We start from the raw sequence: 14,350 nt of genomic DNA on the forward strand, positions 1-14,350 counted from the left end.
CTATGTTGGGGGGAAAAAAAATCAAAAAGTCAATATGATTACGAGAGATACATTTTTGCTCAACCTGACATTCTCTGTTGTAGGCAGTTCCTCTGGAGTTTCCGCTTGCCGGGTGAAGCCCAGAAGATTGACCGTATGATGGAGGCGTTCGCTTCGCGCTACTGCCAGTGCAACCCTGGAGTCTTCCAGTCAACAGGTCTGATAGACGGACGGTTTCTGTAACGTAAACCAGATTTCTCAGATACACCCTCACAGGCCTGTCAGATGAGCTCCGGTGCCCCCTCATCACCATCTGTCTTCTCTCCACAAAGACAATGCTGAGGCAGGGAAATGTGCTAGGCTCCGTTTGTTTTTGTTTCCAAACACGGCGGAGAGGTGGGGCTGAATTTTGGTGTGGCCGACAACCTGAATTTTAGAAAAAATATCAGTATAGTTGGATCAGCTTGATAAAGTTTGCTTTGCTCAGAAGAATGGTAGTTTAAATTTGAGCCATGTATTCATTACATTTACAACCTGTTTTTTCCATTATCTGTGGGGGCTTTCCTAAATATAATACATAGTAATGCAGTAATTCACAATACTTTTTTTCCCCATGGTCTACTTCCACTTTTGATCACCACAGTGACAGCTTGCTAAGTTTTTAATCATCCCAACTCTCTGAGTATCTCATGGAAACTGAAAGGCTCCTACCCTCAGGGGTACAACCGTGCCCGGTTGAGATTCAGTGTGTTGTCTATATCTGTAAGAGCAAAGTGGGCAATCCAATATATGGACGAGGTCATTTCTCTGAAAAGCAGCGTGCCAACAGAAAGACTGTCTGAGGGTTTCTAATAGGAAAAGTGAGCGATGGCTTTTTTCCCTTTTGAAGTGCATTTCAATCATTAAGCCGTAAGAGTTACTGGAACTAAAGCTCATTGTGGATTCACCTGATTGAAGTAACCACAGGCCACAGTTAGTTGCAGCTTCAGAGTAAACAACCAGCAACATACAAGGGTCATTCATTATTCAGAAAGAGTGATACGTGGTCTTGTTGTAAACAAAGCCTACAGCTACACCTGTCAGTGAATAATTAAAGAGGTTTGAGAGCGGTCGACCTTCTGTGTACAGTGCTGTCGCAGGTGTTCACGGTCCCATGGCGGCAGCATACACTAAATCCTGGTGAGCTTCGGGTTAATGCATCACCTGGTGAGGTACAGCTGAGCAAATACTAAAAAATGTAAATGTTTGATAACATATAGGATAGAACCCTCCAAAGTGTTTTAACTTAGAAATGTTTTTTTTTTCTTTCTTCAATAGCCCCATCTGCACATAGGCAGGCATGAATATTCATATATGTGTGTGCGTGTGTGAGACAATCAGTGTGGGTGCAGGGCAGAGCATCAGCATGGGGCCTTGTCTGTAGCAGTAATCACGCACTGAGCCCACAAAAACACAACATGATGGCAGACCTTTAATTAACCACAAGCATGCAAGCGACTTGTCTCATCCCTCTCATCAGTTTTTCATTTTTTTCGGCCACACTGACATTCTTCTTGCACAGCACCGTGCTGTGTACAGCGCTGCTTTTTTTTTTCTTTTTTTCTGGCGAGTAGACAGACAATAGGCGGCAGAGGACCAAAGTGTGTCAGTCAGAGCAGACAGACAGAGGGGAATGAATGATTCATTTACAAGCAGCCACTGGCCTGTGTGAGTCTGAGCATTGACACGCAGCGGCGAGACTGTAAACCCATCTTCCCTAAATACACACACTCGCTTTATTTTGTCTCTCAGTGGCTTCTGGCGGCTGCAGCAGAGTATGAAGCACAAAGTTCTGGACCCAAGAACCACTGTTCTTTGCTCAATTTTAAGAACCAAGTGCTCAGAAGGGCGAAACTGGCGAAATGTCTTTGCTTTTCCATAATTCCTTCAAATCCACCTTATTTCAGAGCAAAATGTACTATATTAGGCTCCAGACCACATGTGATCCTGAATAGGATAAAGTGGGTATTGGAAATTAATGAAAATATGTTCTAAAATATATTCTTTACCTTGCTGCATTACCTGACAGCTTTAGTTACCAGTTGCTTTTTACTTTACATGAAGAAAATAAAGAGATCATGAGATATTGTGCAATTTGGTGAAAACTGAATCTCAGAGCAGGAGAGTTCCTCACCGGTTGGAGACATAATGATTCAAAGATAATGTCCATCAGATTAACATTTGCTGAGGGCGAGGACACTGTTGAAATCTGCTGTGTATCGCAGTGATCTCGCCTGTTTGAATAAATGGAATACAATCAGTCGTCAACCATTCACAAACAAGACATATGCCTGTATTCAAGACATATGCCCATCATTTCTGCGTCAATTTCTTTTCCTGATCAGTCATAGATAAAACGGCTTTGAATTATTTGATTTAGATTACTGCAATTACAATTTCTATTAGAAATAATTATAAGTCAGCATGGCATTGGCAGTGTTGCACAAAGTTACACAAGGAGCTCAAAGTCTCACTATATGCTGATGACGCCTTGTTTTATATTCTGGGAGAATGTTACACTACACTTGTTATATTGCCCATGTAAGTCATCAGATATTTTCTACACAATCTTCCTCCGTACACAAGTGCTGTATGTAGATAGGTGCTTATGCGACATACTGGAAAGCAAAGATTGTTGCGGTTTGATTGATACAAAGCATTTTGCAATACAGTGAGCACAGCAGATACAATCAACACCAGGAATATTAAAAAGAAAAATAACAAAATGGAAGCAACTCACAAAAAATCTCTTTGGTAATCCACAAAAAAAAAATATTTAATTTTATAACTTTTAGACCCCAAAAAATTATTTCTTCTGAGCATTCCCACAGATTGCTGTAGCATCATCATGTAGCCTCATCCTTTTCACATAGTCCCTTGTTTGAATACTGAGATTTCAAAATGAAGCCCAATAGGTTAGGATTTGATTGATGCCTAACTTGAGGAAGGAAAACAAACAAAAACACACAAAAAAAACAACTATGACTAGTAACATTTTAAGTGATCTTGACTGTTTAAGGAAAATAAATTAGGGTGAGAAGAAAGAGGAAAAAATTAAGCATCTACTTAATCTGATCATAGCTATAAATTTAATTTGGACATATCATCGATAGATATTTTAGGCACATTTTCTGTCAAAGGGTTTAACTGAATGTCTAACCCAGAAAACTTTAAATGAAAGGAACAAAACTGCCTCTTATTTCATTGTCTGTTTCTGTTCTTTTATTCAAATATGTACTGACAGATGCTGTGTGAATGTGTTCTCTATGGCTTAGTAAACCATACGATTCCCCTCCTGTTGCAGATACCTGTTATGTGCTGTCGTTTGCTATCATCATGCTGAACACTAGTCTACACAACCCTAACGTCAGAGACAAGCCTCCCGTGGAGCGCTTTATCTCCATGAACAGGGGCATCAATGAAGGAGGGGATCTGCCAGAGGAACTTCTCAGGGTGAGGATTTGTCTGAGTGTATGTGATTGATAATCTGTGACGCATCCTTCACACGTACTCCACACAAATGAGGCATGTCCTCCCCTGTTTCCCAGTTGGATTAATAGTTTCCCTCCCCTTGTTGGCAGAACCTGTACGACAGCATCAAAAACGAGCCCTTCAAAATCCCAGAGGATGATGGGAACGACCTGACGCACACATTCTTCAACCCAGACAGAGAGGGCTGGCTCCTAAAGCTCGGTATGTGCATTCAGAGACTCAAATCTAACCCAGATGATGTCGATTTATGTCAGCAGAGCCTCAGCGTCACTTCTAGGAGAGTTGTTTTCCATTTTTCTGCTGAACTAAGCTGCTTCAGGTGACCATGGTGGAGGTTGATAACTCCTGGGTGACAGGGTCTGACAATATACTAATGCAAGGTATATGGTGTTTGACAGATGTAAAGGGCTTTAAAGAGTTGATGCTCTGTGAGTTTCACTCATACAATTTTAGATTTAAAGGCCTGGTTACACCAGCATTTAAAAGAGAGCATTCAGCACCCGTGTCACATCACCCAACTTTACACATCTGTGCACTAACCTGACATCTGTGCGTCACATAAATAAAATGTGTCATCATTTCAGATTCACTTAAGGTCGTAAGTTTATGTACTTTCACCAGGGAGATGGCAGTGATGTGCTTTCACTGGTTTATCTTAACTGTTTTTATTCTGGAAACTATTTGGTGCACAGATTTTGATCTATTTTTGGTTCTATAAAATTAACAGTGGCTCCAATGATTAAATACAGCACGGCTAATACTTGGTTGAATACTGCTTAGTAAGTTGCACTTTGACAAGATGCTTTTGGTGGCTATTAACAAACGTCTGGCTGAATTTAGGTTGGATATTTGACCACCCTTCTTTGCACAATTCACTGAGTTCAGTTAAATTAATTGGTTTCCACTAATGGACCTGACTTTTAAGCTCAGTTCACATATTTCTAATTGGGCTCTTATTTCGTGACTTTGGTAAAGCCGTACCAAAAGCTTTATGTTTTTTTTTATATTTAAAAACTAGCTTTAATTTCTGATGTCACACCATATCGACACATAAAGACATCCTTGTTGAGACGTTGCTCCATCCACTTTTTGTGATCTACCACAGTCCTGGAGTATGATGCTACCACCACCATGCTTAACACCTGCTATAGTGCTCTTGGGTTTAAACTCTTTCAAACACACCTCTGGCCATGTAGGCCAAATTACTCAATTTTTTAGAGCAAAGGCTTCTTTTCTTGGACTGCAGCTTCTGAAACTGTGGTGACGTTAAAATGGTGATGGTAAAACTCCCTTGGTTGCAGACGGAGACGTTTTTAGCACAGCTTCCAGTTTACGTCAGGCCTGTGCACTGGTGGTCCTCGGGTTGTTCCTGACCACCCAAATAGGTTTCCTTGAAGATGAGGGTCACAGCTGCCAGCTGTAGTCAGTCATTCTTATTAACAGGAAGCTAACAGGAAGTTTAGAGACCTAACCTTGTTAAGTTAAAGGACATTTTGGAACATAAAATGACACCGATTTAATGGGTGTATTTATAGTTTTGACCCAGAGTTGATTTTTGAAGTCTTACAATAGATTTTTCTTTCCTATCAGAGATGGATGTTGTACAATTACACGGTCTTGGTATTCATGTCCATGAGTTTTTATGAACTTTAGAATGGATCTCGAAGAAGTCATTTAACTTTCACCACCACTTACTTGAGATAATGTGGACAAGAAGCTTAATCTTGAAATTTTTATTTCTATTGCCTGCTGCATGCTAACATTGTCGTTGTGAGCATGTTGTCATCCAATATCAACAATGATCTAAAAGCACCGTGGTACTTCAGCATGGCTGTAGACTTTGCTCATATTCAGCTTGTGCTCTCTCACAAATATGTAATGCTGTTTTATCCAATTCAAATCCTCTGCTCTTGTAATTTCCGGAGTAACATTCAAAACAAACATCAGTTCATGGTTTCCGGCCTGGCAGCTCTATTTGCCCAGGACGCTGTCCACCTCTGTCATGGTTACTTGAAGAGCTTTGATTTGTGATACTGTAACTGTAACGTGTCTCTGTACTGCTGTCATTTTGTGACCTCTCCTCTTTGTTTTGTCTCCTCTCATTCTAAGCTACAAGCAGGGTCTCATTTTCAGCTTCTCTCTGAACCTCTCTGTCATGTCGATCTTTGTGCTCACTGTCTTTTTCAAATCTGTCAGCGTTTTGTTTTTTTTTTGTTTCTCACTCCCTCTCTCTCACCCTTTTTTGTGTTGTTTCATTTCGTTCTGTGATGGCTGTTCCCTCTTAAATCTTTGTATTAGGAGGTAGGTAACACTTCGTCCTCATCCATCCTCTCTGTTCACCACAGAGCGCCCTCGTGGCTGCCATTATCTCGTCAGTGCACTGGGCCCCTGAACATGCTAGCCACTGCATATAGTTGGCTTGTTGTATCAGAGCTATAAGAGGACAGATATGTTCCTTAGCACTTTGAGGGGATGGGTTATCTCTTTTAAAGGCAAGATGAGTAACAGGTCATTGATCTTATGAGGATTGGCCACATTCCTCTTGTGGCTCTGGAAAAGGTTCGATGACGTACAGGACTCGTCTCAGTTGGTGTAAACACAGAGCGCTAATCTGCATCAGTAGGAGGCTGAGCATCTCTCTCTTTTTTTTTTTAATTAATTAAAAACTTAAAAAAGAAGAATTAATATGTGTCAAGCTCAAAATAAATTAGCATAGTGGCCTTTTTTTTCTTGTATTTTTTTTAACAAGGAGAGCCTTTTTTGTTATTCTTTACGCTAAGCTAACCCCACTGCCAGATGTGATGCTGCGTTCCATTTGCCTTGGAAGTTTGAACCTGATGCTGAGAATGGCGCCACATCTGAGTCTTCAGTCTGGGAGTCAGAAAACCAGTCCGATTGTTGTGCTCACCGAGCATGCAAGTCATTATTAGCAGTACATACTGATAACCCTGCTTTCGCTGCCAGAGGTTTGACAGTATTCATTTAAGTACTGATTTAACAAGACACAAACTGACGGATGTGCAAATCGACACTTTATTACTGCAGTTAACAATCCTTTTTATGTTTGGGGCCGTCATGTTGGATTTTGAGGTCGTGGACATTGAGGCTAATTCAACTTTGTGAGTCCGAAATCATATTTTTGGGGGTGTTCCAGTTGATATTTCCAACTGGGAACTCTAAAACTTCAACTTCCTAGCTTAAGAACATAACATCTGCCTCAAGCTAAGTGCAAAAGCAGAAAGGTTATTTATCCTTTTAGGGAAACTTCTGCAAGTGAGTGGAAATGCATGTTTTCCAACGTGTCATACTTCAAATTTTATAACCACTATAACTTTAGAAAGTCAGCTATGTCTCTAAACGAAACGGCCTCAGGCTTCGGTGTTGCTATCCAAATTAGGTTAACTTGTTTTGGGTTTTTTTTAATTTGCGGAGACAAACCGCTCTGTACCACCGGAGACTACCCTGCACGTCATACAGCTCCTTTGTCGCTAGAATGCACAGCAATGCTCCAGCTTCAGTGAATGGGCCGCTTGAGTTTGTGCCGTGGGAATGCTCACCTCCTGCTGTGTAACTGGTCATGCAGTGAAATAAAGAAGACCCTTTCCCCTTTTCATTTGTCTTCCTGTGTTTCTCTCACTGCACCGTCATTGATTCCTCTCTCTTCCTGTTTTGCTCGCCATAAAACCAGCTGCACTTGCCAGGTTATTTTTTACACTCAAGCAAATTTCCCTCTTATCCCTTTCTCCATAAGAGCAGCCTCTATTATGTTCTGAAAAATGGGGGACATTTTCTTATTGTTTTAGTTCTCATTTCTCCGGGATTCAGTATGATGTGCTGCACTGCTCTGCTGCTGTGAAATCCATGTATGCGCTCTCATAACTCTATGCTGTTAACAAGGACTGAGCCTGCTGCCATGCCTGAACCCATTATCATCAAATTTGGACAGCATGTCATAAAAATGTTGTTATGTAGACACTTATGTAGACAATAAGAGTATATTTCAGAAGGTGGCAGGGTCACAGAGACATTAGGTACCTCTGTCAGTCAGTTCATGGCTCTACTCTTTTGAGGGACTTCAGTCTTTTTATTTTCTGCTGCTTTGTTCTTCCTCTCCATTGTGTCACAGAGATTTCTTGCTACAATATTACTTTGACACCTTGAATTACTTTTAAGATGTCGGTTTTACAAAAGGATGATATAACAAGCTTATAGAATAGCACTTAAACAATAAACCAGTGGCTTCCAATCTTCTTGAAGTCTGACATCTCAGAAAAAGCAGCGTTCAGTTGGGGTTACATTTTGGGTCTAATACCTCACAAAAAGGAAAAAGTTTAGAGACCAAAGAAATAAGATTAGATTTGTATGTCAGAACTTTAATTGTTACCCATAATCATCTCACAGCCTGTCCGAGTCAATATTCAGACTTCACTTCTATCAGTCGGAAATTTGTACTTTAACTTGTACTTTTACTTAAGTAGGAGTTTTCTTAAAGAATATTTGCTTGTATTTTAGTATTTCCACATATTGATACTTTTTTTTTTTGCAAACACAAATGACATAATCTGTCAACATTTCAGGCTTTCTCTCACTGTAAAAAAACAAAAAGAAGAAATCTTATATTTTGCGGAAGACATCAAACATATGGCTGAGGGGAGATTATCAGCTGTCCAAACAGGCTGGTGCATCAACCACAGCAGATTGAAACTTTAGTAACCAAAAAACGGCGGATGTGCCTTTAAATCATGTAAAATGTCCTAGTAGATGTCTGGGTGTCTCTCTAGTTTTGAGTACAGAATGAAAATCTGGGTCATCTTAACATTACATATTGATTACATCAGTAACGGCTGCTTTGTGCATATTCCACCCAGTCAGCAAACATGTTAATATGATGCACATGTTGCAGATTGTACTCTGAATACATAGGTAAATTGCAGATTGAATCATCAGTGGTGTAATTAACAGAAAAACCACTAATCCCAATAATCTAGTTTTATCTGATGACAGAGGCAGATGGAGTGATTGTCCCTCTTTTAATTCTTCTTCCTTATATCATTCCTACGTTCAGATGCTTAACTGTAATGGAAACAAGGAAAAGGCTTTGATTCAAACAGCGTTGGACTTGAAGTTGTGTCAAATTCCAAAACTTTGCAACAATCATGAGCCATTACAACTCAAGCATAACGCATACCGGTCAGACCAGCAGTGCTCCCTCCTACTTTAGCTCCCCTCATGTATGTGCCGTGTACACGTCTGGGATTTCTCCATGAAGGTAACGCAGGGTTCAACCGTCTTCACAACCCTCCCCCACCCTTCTTTTTCGTTCGCCTGTTGGCATTAATCTCTACGGACATGGGGGTAGGGCGCTGGATGTACATCCAAGCCTTATATTGCAGGGAAACGGTGATCAGAACCAGATGTGGCACGTGGAACTGGGGTCTCCTGCAGGTTAGCGTCTACATGCACAAACAATGTCAACTCTTCAGTCGCAGCTCAAATGTTGTGCGTTTCTCCCCGACAGGTGGCCGAGTGAAGACCTGGAAGAGAAGGTGGTTCATTCTGACCGACAACTGCCTCTATTACTTTGAGTACACAACAGTAAGTTGGTGCATTTGTGTGTGCTTATGTGCCAGATTGTCTAATGCACCCAACGGCTATTATAACACTATTTAGTTTTCTTTGTCAGAATACACATCTCACACACAGATGTTGTGGCTTTTAACAGGAGTTAACGCAGCATGACAGCAAAAATCTGTTTTTCTTGCTGTTTGGCTTGATGGCAAAACTGATACCACTCATTCTTGCTGTCTTCCCCAGTTGCTTGGCAACCTTAAAACGAAGGTAATTGTTACTGTCGCCAAAGAAGATGCAGAGCAGCACATAGCATTGCAGGGAAGCAAAATTAAAAATTGGAATGACTTTATATTCATCCTTTCATCTAACATTTTTTTTTAAGCCAGACTAAGATGTGGAATTCAGTAGTTTTAGTTTGTGTGCTCAGTATTGAAACAAGTGCAGACAAAAGCAAGGAGGAAGCGTTAGTCGTTACCGGATTTTAAGTTAATCCATGTAGTCCATGTTTCTCTGTCACCCACTCACACACACACACACACACACACACACACACACACACACACACACACAAAAGACAGGTTTTTGCTCTGCAGCTTTATTATTTAACAGACGTCGCCCCTTTGACTGAAATGAGCCACATTCCAGCAATTAATATACAGCATCATAGGAAACATCTGAAAAGTCCGCAGAAACACATCTGGCCCTGCTAAGCTGTAAGCCAAGCACCCGCCCCCCCAAAACCCCACAGCCAGAAATCCTTCTGCACGCTCAAAGCGCCTGCTGTGGCAGCGGCGGCGGGGGTACGCGGAACACACTGAGCCAGCTGTGAGCAGCTGTCCCAGGGCATTTCCTCCCCCCCGCTCTGCCCCCTCATTAGAAGGAAGATGACAAGCAGGACACGGGGCTGTTCCTCAAGGTCCCCCACCCCCTTCAACACTCCCACAGACCCCTCACATCTGGGCTTCTCTGATGCAATGCACTCTTGGGTGAATGTTTGGAGAGTGTGGGGGTTACGTCTCCCTCCCATGACCAGAATGAATAAAAACCGTCCGTGTGCTTTACCTACACCTTGATTTTCTTTTTTTTATTTAATCAAATGGTGCCGAGTTCAGGCGCTGTGGAAATTAAAAGTGTTGCAGCGAGAAATATTGCCCCATCGTCTTTTTGACGAGATTAATTTCGATTTGTAATTTGTAGCTGTTACAGTTACGACGTGAAACCGCCTCGATCGAAAACCCGGCCGAGGACAGGAGTCGACAGCCATGCCAGCACCTCTGTGTTCATCTTTAATCTGAGCCAAATCAAACTGCACACAGCTGAATTACAACGCAGAAGCGATATTTGAGTTTGGCATGATGTTTGATGAAAATGAAAAGACAGGAGTGAGCAAAATAATTTATTATATAAACAAAAAATACATCTAATTTATATGCATAAAATATGCAAGGGGTGGGGCATTGGTCCCATTCACAGACTGCTGTTAGTTTGAGGCCAGATGATGTCGGCATCTCTTTGATGTCTGACAAGGAAATTCCAAAAGCTCTCAGGAGATGGGGCAACAGCAGACGGTAAAAGGATGAGAATAACAAAAAAAAGCATTTAAATTGAATAAATGACATATCAAATTGACTGATTTTGAATAGATATTTAATTTGAATATGTAAACATACCCTGAAATAAATACATGTCCAACTAATTATTTGATTTCTTTTTACATTCCCTCATTTGCTGACTTACTTGTTTATTCCTTCATTTATTTCTCTGTATTTCCTCACTGACGTTCTTTCACTTTAACGGATTATCATTTCCCGTGTAATGAATTCTTTTCAATGCAGATGAGTTTCAGCTATAATATAAAATTCAAATATAATAGCGATAGCAGGAGCAGTCGTTGCTGTGGAATGTTTAAGTATTTGCCCCCTCTTTGCACTCAAGAATTTGACCTTGTCCTGCTCTTAGATTGCAAATGCATGCACCGAATGAGAGACGTGTTGACGGTTGTTTTACTTGTATCCTCAGGATAAAGAGCCTCGCGGGATTATTCCTCTAGAAAACCTCAGTATCAGAGAGGTGGACGAGCCAAGAAAACCTGTAAGGATCAAACCTAGCAGCTTCCATGCCCCTCTCATTCGAGCTTAAACACCTTTGTATAAACAAAAAGCACAACAGATATGTTCTGAATTTGACTTCTTTTCTTTCAACGACGTCCTCCCAGAACTGCTTTGAGCTCTACAACCCCAACCACAAAGGTCAGGTTATCAAGGCCTGCAAGACAGAGGCGGACGGGCGGGTCGTCGAGGGCAACCACGTAGTGTACAGGATATCGGCCCCGACCCCGGAGGAGAAGGAGGAGTGGATCAAATCCATCAAGTAAGAGACGCCGTCTTAGTGGAGATCCATTTACACTTAGAGGGCACTTAGCCAACGCCTGCCTTCTCCCATGTGGGACTTTCTCATGCCTGACCTTGACACTGTGAGAAACCAACACACACACACACACACACACGGACACACAGGTGTGAGCGTAATCATGAATGTACACACACGGACTGGTGACCAGATATGACTCCATTTCTCACACTTCCATGGAGAGAACACTCAGATGTGATTGCTGCTCTGCTGGATAAGGTCACTTCCTTTCCCTTAGAGCTCAATGAGCAAAGACAAACACACACACACACACACACACACACACACACACACACACACACACCTCCTTGGCTCTTAATAGTGCTTTGGCAGCATTTACACGTTACATCCAAATGCTGTCTCGTTATCCAGTGGCGAGGATAGAGGTGCTGCTGTAAATTGGACTTGTGGGTTATTGATCAGCTCAGTGGTTATTATCTACTTAACTTCAGCCTCACTGGTAAATGTGATCAATGTCTGAGCAGAAAATGATATTACAAAATCCCTCCATGCCCTTAACGAAGTTAAAAAACCTTTTAGCATTGACAGACGTGTATCTATAAAAGGAAAGTGGTGTGACTTGGAGTGAGTTCCTGAAATTTAGTCAGGGGAGGAGGAGGAGGAAGAAAGCGGTGCTCATTATTTCTTGGTTTGGAAGATTTTGAGTCGATCTTTGTTGGCTTACAACTACAACAGTAGGATTTTTTTTTAAATTGTGCGCCCAATCGTGTAAAGGCTGTCCTGTTGTCACCGCTGGAATGCTAATGATCACAGGGTTGTATGCTGCAGTCACACGCTCACGTGACTGGATGATGAAGCAGCAGACTGTCCTGTGATCAGCAGATTCCACACGCACGTACGAATGTACACACACACACACACACACACACACCGCCCCAACTGAATCATCTGCAAAGTTAGAGACTGGTGTGGTGCTGACCGGCTCGTGCGCGTAAACGGAGGACATGTCAACCCTTAGCTGCTGGGAAAGCATCTAGTTACTCAGTGGTTTTCTCTTCTTCAGTGACAAAACATCCCACTTCAAGACTGTCACTTTTCAAAAAGAGACACAAGCTCACATGGAGCTGAATTTACACACCTCAGCCTTTCCTCTCAATGTAGGTTGATTCAGGTTACTGCCGTGGTTCTCTGTCACTCATAGCACTGATTTTTATCAAGCAGGAAGCTGGTTTCAGGTTTAAAAACCTGCTGTACACAGAATGTTCAAGTTAGCAACGAGCTAATGGAGAGCCTAACAATGGGGAAAAGCAGACTAAATGTTAACACATCTGTATGCAAAAGCAATTAATGCGACACTGAGTGCATGCAAATAGCTTTATTTCCATGAGTAGTGTAAACGGGCGACTGTAAACAGGATTACATGGCACTAGAAAAAAATATATATCGTGTTAGTCCAACCAAAACCAAATTCGGCAGTACGTGCATGTATGATGATCTCCCGCAAAGAAAGTGAGGAGAGGCAGAGTGTTTTGAACGTTTTCCTCACCCAGTCCACAGCATTTTTAAATAAAAGGTCTAGAGTGGGATTTAGTGACCTCTATTGGCGAAATTATAGACTGCAACCAAGTTAATCCCTCCCACCAACCCATCGTACCAGATTCACCAAAATGTATGTATTTTGGGAGATTTATTTATTATTATTTATTTATTGGGAGATATTGGGAACTAGGAGCCTTTATCTGAAGTGAGCAAAGAGAGATGGGATGACATGTACTTGAACCCCGGCCGACTGCGACTGTAAATACATGCCCAGATGTTCGCCGGTAGAGTGGGCCCCCCCCAAGATGTATTTGGTTTCTTAAAACATCAACAATGACGCTTTGAAATACTTTTGTGGCAAAGCAAAGTGACGTTTTTAGTGAAAAACAGGTTTTAGAGGCGAGACATGAGCGTAAACGTTGAGTTTGAATTGAGGCATTTCTCGCTTTCACCACCAGAATGCAGTGCAAGCACAAGGCAGGATGCAGTTTCGCTGACATTTAAAATACTTGTTCACAATACTGACTAAATTAGCCCTCGTTGTGAGCCGTTGGACACCCTTTTTAATCTGGGCCTTCCTTTCTTTCACAGAGCAAGCATCAGCAAGGATCCTTTCTATGACATGCTGGCCACCAGGAAGAGGAGGATAGCCAATAAGAAATGACCGCTTGACTTCAACTACATGTGTCAGCAGCACTTCTGAGACTGGGAGTCCTGGTGTGTGTGTGTGTGTGTTGCTGTTGTTTCAGGGCTGGAGGACAAGCAGCAAATGCAAGTGGGACTCTATTGATCGTATACATTTCTGACAGACGACGGTCTGCGCCTCAGTTCTTTTCCGACATGAATCCAGAGATTACATTTAGTCTGGCAGAGACGTTGAATACTGACGTGAAACAGGAAAGAAGCTGGATGATAATGAACAACAGCAGAGGCTCTCATCACAGGATGTTTTCTCACAAGGCTCATGAACAGATTGCCCTCTGCTGGACGCATAAGGAATGACACCCACTGCACTGTTAATACAGTGAGAATTTAAAAACCTTGGTATCCATCACCAGATACTGGAGCAACCCCGTCGGTCAGAAAGACTTTTCCAGCAAGTCCTTCACCTCCTTTGACAACTGCCAACACTAACAACGTTGTGTAGCAACTTATGAAAGCCTCAAGCTCATCAGTCAGCTGGTCTGACTGGGAACTCTGTGTATATGCAAACATTTGGGTTTATTCTAGAAAAATCAAGCTCATTTCTCCCAAATATTTCATCTTTGGTTGCGACGTACTGGAAACATGTTTGAGGATAATGCTCAACATTCATTATAGTTTAGACACTTTAAGTGATCATGGTCTTTAAAAAAAAATA

The 14,350-nt window shown here is 41.7% G+C and overlaps 2 protein-coding genes across 3 annotated transcripts in view; both read left to right on the forward strand.

Moving 5' to 3' along the window:
* The window catches only part of LOC140278779 (cytohesin-3), a 34,596-nt gene extending 20,266 nt beyond the window's left edge, over positions 1-14,330 (forward strand). For both annotated transcript variants that reach the window (XM_072373858.1, XM_072373859.1), the window contains exons 7-13: positions 84-196; positions 3,323-3,471; positions 3,600-3,711; positions 9,029-9,105; positions 11,101-11,172; positions 11,297-11,451; positions 13,582-14,330. In XM_072373858.1, coding sequence (XP_072229959.1) covers positions 84-196; positions 3,323-3,471; positions 3,600-3,711; positions 9,029-9,105; positions 11,101-11,172; positions 11,297-11,451; positions 13,582-13,654 — 751 coding nt within the window. In that variant the 3' untranslated portion in view covers positions 13,655-14,330. The remainder of the gene's footprint in view (positions 1-83; positions 197-3,322; positions 3,472-3,599; positions 3,712-9,028; positions 9,106-11,100; positions 11,173-11,296; positions 11,452-13,581) is intronic.
* The window catches only part of birc5a (baculoviral IAP repeat containing 5a), an 80,820-nt gene that overhangs the window by 64,988 nt on the left and 1,482 nt on the right, over positions 1-14,350 (forward strand). The window lies entirely within an intron of this gene.

Source organism: Leuresthes tenuis, unplaced genomic scaffold, assembly GCF_036924035.1.
Source record: "Leuresthes tenuis unplaced genomic scaffold, fLeuTen1.0.hap1 SCAF_20, whole genome shotgun sequence".
NCBI classification, from domain to species: domain Eukaryota; kingdom Metazoa; phylum Chordata; class Actinopteri; order Atheriniformes; family Atherinopsidae; genus Leuresthes; species Leuresthes tenuis.